The sequence below is a fragment of the Loxodonta africana genome, chromosome 16, assembly GCF_030014295.1.
Source record: "Loxodonta africana isolate mLoxAfr1 chromosome 16, mLoxAfr1.hap2, whole genome shotgun sequence".
Classification (NCBI taxonomy): Eukaryota; Metazoa; Chordata; class Mammalia; order Proboscidea; family Elephantidae; genus Loxodonta; species Loxodonta africana.
In genome coordinates, this window is record NC_087357.1 from 12585999 (window position 1) to 12596187 (window position 10189).

Sequence of the window (10189 nt, forward strand, 5' to 3'; positions counted from 1 at the left end):
GTTGAGGACAGTCACATTCTTTGTGCCACTCAAAGTTTTTTGATCATGAGTCTGGTTTGAACTGGGTCTTCCTGTGACATAAGGATCTGTGTGTGTCTCTGAAGGTGAATATTATGTAACTGTTCTGTGGAAGTACATGGGAGTTCAAAGGGTTGTTTCATTTAGGGGAATCCTAGCATCTGTATGAAATCTTGTTCTGGGGCAATAGTATATGAAAGCTAAAATAATGATAATCGTTACTGATGCATGATTTTCAGCACTTAGTGGTAGGTATTGTAATGTTACCACTTAATCCTCACCACTAGCACGTGAAATCATTGTTATCCTCCTACGTTTTACTCCTGACTCAGGTCTCGGCATTTGCCCAGGGCCACACAGGCTGTTAAGTAGCAGAGCCATATTTCGAACCCAGTCTGTCTGATTCTAAAGCCTGTTCCCTTTCCACTTTGCTAGTCTGCTGTCCACACCACACGTGAAATGTCCTTTGGCTCAGAAGCATGGCTGAAATGAGGCAGCATGAAGTGCTAGAAAGACTGCTAGGATAGAAGCCAGGAGAGCTAGGTGCCAGGCCTGATTTTACCAGTCAGGTAATCCTTTGACAGGTCAGGAAATCACCCCAACCTCATCTTTCTTAACGTGTAAACCAGCAAGATAGATTATCTTCACATTCCCTTATAACTCTGAATTCTAAAAGGCTGACTGATATTTAGTGTTTTAGTAAAATGCTTTGGATGGACTTCTGGAAAGCCTTTGTCACGTCTGGGGAGTCTGGATGGTGCAGCCCTCAGGGTTTGAGAACGCAAGAGATGAATCTAGAGGCGCAGTTGATGATGCTAGAACATTTTATTAAGCAGTGCTTTTACAAGACAAGACAGCAGTGATACTGATGGCAGGGCACCCTGCAGGTGGACGCACAGCCAGCTGGCTGGGAGGTTGTCCTTCTGAAGATGGTTCCTAAGTGGGTGATCTCTGGGGCTACATTTTATGCCCCAGTGGAGCCCAGCTGCTAGTTTTAACTATTCAGCTGTTAGTTTGAGCCAGTCTTGTAAGGGTAAGCATTTTAATCCTCTATGAAAGTTACATCTGCTGTGCCCCTAGAAAGTTCCCTTGCTGTTACCATTGGGGTCTGTTCTTAAATGACTTCTTTTGGAAAGTCCCTTTGCCTGTCACCAGAGCAGCCTCTTCTTTTCTGATCAGCTTGCAATTTTGATGTTCTACCTCTTCTGTGTATCCTAGGAACACGTAGTGAAGGGGCCTTGCCTAGCGCTTAATGGCCACTCAGCTACCCCTTGTCACAGCCACTTTGTGTCCTTAAGGATACTGTAGTCTTATTTTGTATTAAATGATATTATAGCATGTTGCAGTGTGTTAAGGTCTCATACTGGTATAGTTTATTTTCAATTCCTTAAATAAGTAATTAAAACTTTATTTTATCCCCATTTTGTATTTTACATGTAATCTTTTGGTTCGAAAAGAACTTTTTAAATTTAAGTAGTTCTTCTGAGCTGCATAATAAATTGGAAAATTTTCAATGACTATTCTAGAGAGCAGTTAAAAATATACTTGAAGTTAGTTTTTGGATTCTTGAATACTTTACTCTCTTTAAGTAATACTACAAAGCAATCTTAAATGCTGATTGTTTTAATATCATTATTGTTTTCTGGAACATTTTTTGTTTTGTACTAGTTGCTCTCCTTTGGTGAAAAGCAGTGTGTATTCATCAGTAAAGTTGTGGTGCACATGAGACCGGTCTCAGCAGATTCTTCACCAAGCTCTTCCACTCTAGGATCAAGGATAGACCTGTACAGGATTCAAACTGTAATGGAGACCATGGGGACAAAGTTATTACCTGGAGCTGAAGAGTTGACGGATATGGTTAGGCTTCAGCAGCGGGTAAGCAGAAATGAATGTCTTACTAGATATCAAAACAGATTGTTTTTAATAAAGGTGTTTACTTACACATGGGGTTGCCATGAGTTGGAATTGACCGAACTGGTTTCTGGTTGGTAGTGACTTAGAATTTTTTCTTTGAACTTTTTTTATTGATTTAATTTTTATCTTTGTTTAGCTTTGTAAACATAACAGTATATAGATCAACTTACTCACAAAGTGTTTTGACTGTAGATTTTCACAATTTTCCATGAATTCATTCTCTCATTTATTCGGCAAGTATTTATTAGGCACCTTTGAAATGGGCGATGCACTGATTGAAGCACGTTTGAGGGTACAAGACGATCAATTCTTTAAGGGTCTTTAGTGATGTAAATGAAGGGCGAGTGATCAGGAAAGCCTTCCTGAAGGAGATGATATTTCTTCTGAGCCTTTGAAGAAGAGGGGTAGGATTTGGCAAGTAAATTTGGAGGGAGGTGATTCCAGACAAAGAGATTAGGATGAATAAATTCTTCAAAACTAGAAGGAATAGGTTGTAACTAGGAAAAAAATTTCATATTGCTGGGAACAAAGGCAAAATCTAACGGTATATTGGGACTAGATCATAGAGAGCTTTACAAGATCATTTAAAAGTTTGTAGATGTTTTTGAGCAATGTTTAAGAAATTTTAATCCACTGTTATGTATAAGGGGAATCAGAAGGAAAAAAATGAGTCAGGAGAAAGTGAGACTACAGGAAGAAACCAGCTACATGGTTACTTCTTTAACCCAGATAAGAAATAACGAGGGCCTGAACTGGGAAATAGCAACATGATGCTGGATTGTGAGATGCTAAAACAGTGGGTTTGTCAACTAACTGCATATTGGCATTTCAGGAGAAATAGGAGTCAAGCATGAAGTCGAGGTTTCAAGGATGATGATGCCAATAATGTAAACAGAAACCAAGGGAGGAGGACATTTGGGGCACGTGAACAGTTTAATTTGGGGCATATTGAGTTTTGGATGTGAATGAAACATTACCTGGAAAGATCCTATAAATATGTGGAAACACAAACTGGGGCAGTTGCATGAGTCTTCAGGTTTGTTGGGAGGGAGTTTTGAGAGTCGTACCTATAGTAGCTGACAGGGAAAGTGTGAAGGGAGAGATTGAAGCAAGGAAGTAAGATCCCTGGACAGTAGCTGCATTTGGTCAGGATACAGGGAGAGAAAAAAGGAAGAAGACATAAAACAGAACTCAAATTCTTAAAAAATCCACACTTACTAGAGAATTGAGGTTGGAAGAGTCTCTGAGACTGTGGCCCTGAGATAAGCGTTAAGCCTTAAACCAGAATTATCCCTTGAGGTCACCTTTTGGCCAAATAACAGATTGGTTCATAAAATAATATCACCCATGAGTAATGAACTTCTTTAAAAAATCATCTGTGTGAGACCAAGTGGTCGAAAATTACTGTAAAGCAAAGATGAGAAGGTAAAAGGGGGCAGGGAAACCAGAGTACTGGAAATGGAACAACCAGAATGGAATGAATGAGGATGGTGACACATGGTGAGAAATGTAACCAACATCACGGAATGATTTGTGTAGAAGCTGGTAAATGGGAATCTAATTTGTTTTGTAAACTTTCACTTTAAAAACAAAGTATTATTTAAAAAAAAAAAAGAAAAGACAGTAGAGTGATAGAGTAACAAGAGAAGAGATTTGATACTGGGCGACCTGAATTCAAGCTGTAGTCCTGAAATGATGAATTCTGTGTCTTTTGACAAGCTGAAGATGAATGTTCTCATGGATAAAATCTAAGTGAGAATACTGCTAAGATCACAGGGTTAATGTTAGTTTAAAAGAAATAGTCCAAACGTGGTGAATGTAATTAATGTCACAGAATTGTAAACTTAGAAATGATTAAAATGGCAAATGGTTTGTACATGTAGCTCACCGCAATTAAAAAAAAAGAAATAGTACAAATAAAGGACTCTTTGTAACTTTTGTGTAGCTTACAAATATTAACTTAGAACTATTAATTATTGAAGCAATGTGTAGAGTTAGGAGAACCAGGGCAGTTGATGATCATGGAAACTATGGAAAGCAGGGTTTCAAAAAATGCAGAGATCTATACTTTTCTTTTTCTGTCACCATTGTCTCATCTCAGTACCTCAGGAGGGTCCTAACTGGTCTTCTTGCTGTGGTACAATCCATTTTCCACAGTGCAACCAGAATGATCTCAAAGGGCAGCTCAGACCTCGTCCTTCCCCCGTGTAAAGCCCCCTGACTGCTTCCCATCACACTCAGAATGAATCCAGATTTTCCATCCTGTCCTCTATGATCTGAGCCCAGCTCGCTTCCTCAACCTCATCTGCTGCATCTCCTTGGTCACCTTGCTTCAGACATTCTGATGTGTGTATTTTTCAGATACCAAAATTTATTCCTACCCCAGGACCTTTGCACTCTTCGCACATCTTGGCATGGCTGGCTTTCTCTTATTCAGGTCTCAGCTTCAATGAGACCTCCCCCAGCCACCTCGTTTACAGTAGCCTTTCCCTCTAAACCCGTATCATAGTTTCATCAGAGATCTCTTGACCACTTTTTTTTAAATCTTTCACAGCTGTTGAGCAGCAATAAGTGTGGGATGATATCTCCTCATAAGAATCAATAGTAGAATTCTGTTTTGAATGTACTATATTGCCATATAAATTAACAGTTAGCTATGGTAGAGGTAGGAGCCTTGATGGTGCAATGGTAAAATGCTCTGCTGCTAACTGAGAGGCTGGCAGTTTGAACCCACCAGGGGCCCCGTGGGAGAAAAGGCCTGGCGATCTGCCCCCATAAAGATTACAGACTAGGAAACCATCTGGGGCAGTTCTACTCTGCCTTAATAGGTTGATATGAGTCAGAATTGACTCAACAACACACAACAGCATGCTAGAGATAGTTTTGCTTTTCTCAAAAATTTAAAAAGCATAACAAGGACGTGCCCTTCTCTCACATGTGAGCCAGAATTTTCAAATGAAATAACAGTGCATAGCCAGTTAAGGTGAGGCCACAAAACATTAACTCTATTATCCTACAAATTCTAATAGTGGACAGCCAAGAGGGAGCTCACTGAAAATGCCACAAGTGTATCCATAGAACATCTCACTTTGAGGAGTACAACTTTCTGGTGTAGCCTTCATGGAAAACTAGGTGCAAAAGATATGCCAAGGTAAAAATGAGTGATTTACCTTATGTTGATAGTTGAGTGATACAATTCGAAGAAAATTACTGATTATTGTGACTCTTGTGAGAGTACCGAATTTTATTACCACAAATTAAGAAGACCTTTTTAGTGGAAATCCTAAAGTATGCCAATGCCATTTTAGTTAGCATGCTAGTGTTTTAATTTCTTTTTTTAGGAATAACTACAATAAATGATTAAAAATTCTGTCTCTGGAGTTGGGTGGCCTGGGTTCAAGTCACAGTTCTGCCACTTACTAGGTGTGTTACCTTGACCAGGTCACTTTAGCCTTGATCTCCGTCATTTAATTTGGGATAGTAGCCTGCTTCACAAAGGTGTTGTCTTAGTCATCTAGTGCTGCTGTAGCTGAAATACCACAAGTGGATGGCTTTAACAAAGAGAAGTTTATTCTTTCACCGTCCAGTAGGCTAGAAGTCTGAATTCAGGGTGGCAGCTCCAGGGGAGGACTTTCTCTGTTGGCTTTGGAGAAAGGTCCTTGTCATCAGTCTTCCCTTGGTCTGGGAGCATCTCAGCGCAGGAACCTCAGGTCTAAAGGACGTGCTCTGCTCCCAGGGCTGCTTTCTTGGTGGTATGAGGTTCCCAACTCTCTGCTTGCTTCCCTTTTCTTATATCTCTTGAGAGATGAAAGGTGGTGCAGACCACACCCTAAGGAAACTCCTTTACATCGGATCAGGAATGTGGCCTGAGCAAGGGTGTTAACATCCCACCCTAATCCTTTTTAACCACAACCACACATGGCCTAACCAAGTTAATACACACATTTTGTGGGGGGATATGATTCAATCCATGACAGGTGTTATACAAGGATCAAATGAGAGAATTCACAGTGCCTGACTGAAAGCAACTGCTCTAAAAGTTAGCGATCATTATTGTTATTTTGTGAATAGTAACATTTCCTTATTTATCTTGTTTAGAATTGTATTCCTTTTGGAGAGCACCTTCAGTCAGTTTGGGGAGATACTGGATACAAGCATATGATTGGACTACAATTGTCATCTACTTCAGGAGCATTAAATAAGTCGTCCTTCCCGCCTTTTCCTTTTAGAGCTGGATTGACACCTGGAAAAGTGACTGAAGATTTAAAAGCTTACATTGATAAAAATACACAGCCACCTGGTGAAGGAAATACTGCAAACCTCAATGCATGTGAAAGCGTGTGGCAAAGCCATGGTCTTCTCGAAGATGACCTTAAAAATTTAGTATCCTCTTTCTTACCAAAGAAAGCAAGCGACAACTCAAATATACCTACCTCTGAATTGCTTCATTTTCTTCAGAATTTATGTAGTCAAGTTAACCTTCTTCGTGTGGGAAATAATCCTGAGTGTCAGAAAAAGATTACCAAGCCTGGTAAAGGCATTGTTGGTGTTGCGTAAGTGTTTATTTTAAACATTTAAATGTGGTTTAGATTTGGTAGGTGAGAGAATCAGCTTAAAGGAAACAGAGTTGTCTTAATGTGTACCGCTCAGAAATCTGCTTCCAGAAGTACTTTTAGGAGCTTTTATATTTTATGATTAACACACTTATTTGGAATAAATATTCTTCAGAATAAAATGGATTGCTTTGAAAGGAAGTAAGTACCTACAGGTGGAGGTATTGAGCACGTCTCAGGAATATTTTGGAAGGGGTACAAGCATCAGATAAGTTTGAGTAGAAAATTATCTGCATGTATGGAGTGGAGCTTTGGAGCCATAATTTTGTGTATTGTTTTTATTTATGTTTGTACTTTATTTTGACTTTGTGAGTTAAGCAGATTTTTGTAACATAAATTCTTTGTAGATCATGTTCGGCCTAGGCTAATTTTGGAATCAACAGGGTATAAAGTTTATAATTATGTGGAGAATACAGGCCCTCCCTTATCATCTGATCGCATATTTTGGCAGTACAGGTGTGATTAGGAATGGGTATTTAGTATGTTCCTGGTCCTCTACATAGATATAATGTGTTGAAATAGTGCTCTCAACTAGAATTCAGGACTTGGGTCATAGTCCTGGCTTAAGTACTTTGCCACACTGTTTAATCTCTCTTGGCTTAGAGTTTTTATCTGAAAATAAGTTAGTTGTATTAGTTTTTGTTTTTTTTTTTATCAGTTTGAAACTAAGCAACACTATCAACCAACAGTATCTGATTTTTATAGAAGACTCCATCTAGCAGTAGCAAAATATATATATTTTTCAAGCACCAATGGAAGATTCACAAAGATAATTATATCTTCAGTCATAAAGCAAAGCTGACCAAATTTAAAAGTATTGAAATTATATAAAATATGTTTTTGGACCATAAATGAGTCCAACTAGAAATTAAAAATAGAAAGACAAGAAAAATCTCCAGACACTTTGAAATGACAACACACTTTTACGTACTCTGTGGTTCAAGAGAGAGGCATTGATGATTCAGTGGTAGGATTCTCACCTAGTGTGCAAGAGGACCTGGGTTTAACCCCTGACAGTGCACCTCATTCATAGCCACCACCTGTCTGTCTGTGCAGGCTTGTGTGTTGTTATGATGCTGAACAGGTTTCAGTGGAGCTTCCAGACTAAGACAGACTAGGAAGAAAGGCCTGACAATCTACTTCTGAAAATTATCCAGTGAAAACCCTAAAGTTCATGACAAGTAGATCTGCAGTTGATCTTGGGGGTAGTACAGGACCAGGCAGCATTATGTTCCACTGTGCATGAGGTGCCCCTGAGTCGGGGGCCAACTTGATAGCAGCTAACAACAACAACATGGTTCAAGGAGGAAGTTTCAATGGAAGTAAAGAGTGATTTGAAAATACAACATATCAAAATCTGTGGGATGCAGCTAAGGAGTAGTGAGGAGTGTAGATGTAGCAGTAAATGCTTACATTAGAAAAGAGGAAAGGTCTCAAATCAGTAATCTAAATTCTTACTTTAAAATCAGAAAACCAAACCCACTGCTGTCGAGTTGATTCCAACTCATAGCGACTCTATAGGACAGAGTAGAACTGCCCCATAGGGTTTCCAAGGAGCGCCTGGTGGATTTGAACCACTGACGTATTGGTTAGCAGCGGTAGCACTTAACCACTGCAGCACCAGGGTTTCCATTCCTATTTCAAGAAACTAGGAAAAAAATAAACCAAAAAACAAGCAGAAAGAAGGAAATGATAAGAACAGAAAACAGGAAAATGATTGAAGAAGAATACTGGTTCTTTGAAAATTTTAGTACAATTAATATACCTCTAAAAAAAAATTTTTTTTTTTTTAACAAGACTGAGAAAGATGAAAAGAGAGAAGACGCAAATGACCGATACCAGGAATATGACAGGATATCACTACAGATCCAAGAACCATTAAAAAGTTAATAAGGGAAACTCTGAGAGTATGGTCCCCAGGCACCTTTCTAGCTCAGTAATGAGGCCGCTCCTGAGGTTCACCCTTCAGGCAAAGATTGAACAATCCCATGGAACAAAACAAGACTAAAGGGGTGCAGCAGCCCTGGGGAAGGGACTGGAAGGTAGGAGGGAACAGGACAGCTGGTAATAGGGAACCCAGGATTGAGAAGGCAGTGTTGACATGTCACGGGGTTGTTAATGTCATACAACAGTGTGTGTACTGTTTGATGAGAAACTAGTTCTATAAACCTTCATCTAAAGTTCAATTAAAAAAAGAAGAAAGTTAATAAGGTACTAATTCTTTAAAAACTACAAACTGTCAAACTCAGCCAACATGAAATAAATAATCTGAATAGTCCCATAACCATTAAAAATGCTGAATTAGTAATTGGAAAGCTCATGAAAAAGAAATATTCAGCCCAAATGGTTTCACTAGAAAATTCTACCAAACATTAAAAGAAGAATTAATACCAGTTTTTACTCAAAAAATAGAAGAGGGAAGACTTCCCAATTCATTTAATGAGGTCTGTATTACCTTGATGCCAAAACTAGATTGTTCTAAAAAAAAATTAAATACTTAGGTATAAATTTAACAAAATATGTAGAGGGTCTGTATACTGAAAATTACAAAATGCTGGTGAAGGAAATCAAAGAAGACCTAAATAAATGTAGAGACATACCATGTTTATGGATTGGAAGACTCAGCATAGTGAAAATATGTCAGTTCTCCCCAAATTTGTATACAGGTTTAACACAATTCCTATCAAAATTTCAGCAAGATTTTTGTAAATATATATGAGATTATTCTAAGATTTATATGGAAAGGTAAAGGAACTAGAATAGCTAAAACAGTTTTGAAAAAGAAGAACCACTGCTTGATTTCAAGATGTATTATTACAATATTCAAGACTGTGTGATATTGGAAGACAGAGACATAAATCAATAGACTGGAATGGAGAGCACAGGAATAGCCCCGTGCAAGTAGAGCAAACTGATTTTTCACATAGGTGCAAAAGCAATTCAGTGGAGGAGAGGTAATCTTAACAGAGGATGCTGAGGTGATTGGATATCCGTAGGCAAGGTGAACCTTGCCCTGAGCCTCATACCTTCTGTGCAGACATTAACTCAAAATGGATGGTGGACTTAGATGTAAAACATCAACTAAAAAACTTTCGGAATATAGTATAGGAGAATATCTTGGGGAGCTAGGACTAGAGACAGTTCTTAATATTTGGCACAGAAAACAAAAACAATTAAATTGTTAAATATTTCACATTTGGCAGGTTAGAAAAGAACTTTCCAGTATGTTGGTAAGGTGGTTTGGAAGAGAGAAGACAACTGTTTAAGTTACAGGGTTGCTTAGGGAAGTCCTGGGAAGATGCGCGTGGAGACCCTAAATTCGGCAAGGTCCGTTTCAGCTTGGAGCTCGAAATTATTAAGGTCCCTGGAAACTACTTTGAGGGTAGAGATTCTGTCACCTTCATTTTTGTATTCTTGTTTCAATTGTATACTTAATAAATGTTTATAGAATTAAAGAAAACAGATTGTGTTTAGACCTTCAGGGTTGTAGTTGTCTGTTGTGTCTGCATAGTAGAATCTGAAAATACGTTGTTAAGGAAATAGTACAGTTGTAGAGACAAGGATCAGCAATGTGTGTGGGCTGCTATTGAAATTTTTTTTTTTTTTTTTAGCATATTAGGGATAATTGTTTCATTTATTTTTAG

The 10189-nt window shown here is 38.5% G+C and overlaps 1 protein-coding gene across 5 annotated transcripts in view; it reads left to right on the forward strand.

The window, feature by feature from the left end:
• LOC100658996 (ATPase PAAT-like) overlaps positions 1-10189 on the forward strand; it is a 41430-nt gene that overhangs the window by 13227 nt on the left and 18014 nt on the right. For all 5 annotated transcript variants that reach the window (XR_010318047.1, XR_010318045.1, XR_010318044.1 and 2 more), the window contains exons 4-5: positions 1687-1893; positions 6031-6485. Coding sequence is in view for 1 of the 5 variants with exons in the window: in XM_003419666.4 (XP_003419714.2) it covers positions 1687-1893; positions 6031-6485 (662 nt within the window). In the remaining 4 variants the exon portion in view is untranslated. The remainder of the gene's footprint in view (positions 1-1686; positions 1894-6030; positions 6486-10189) is intronic.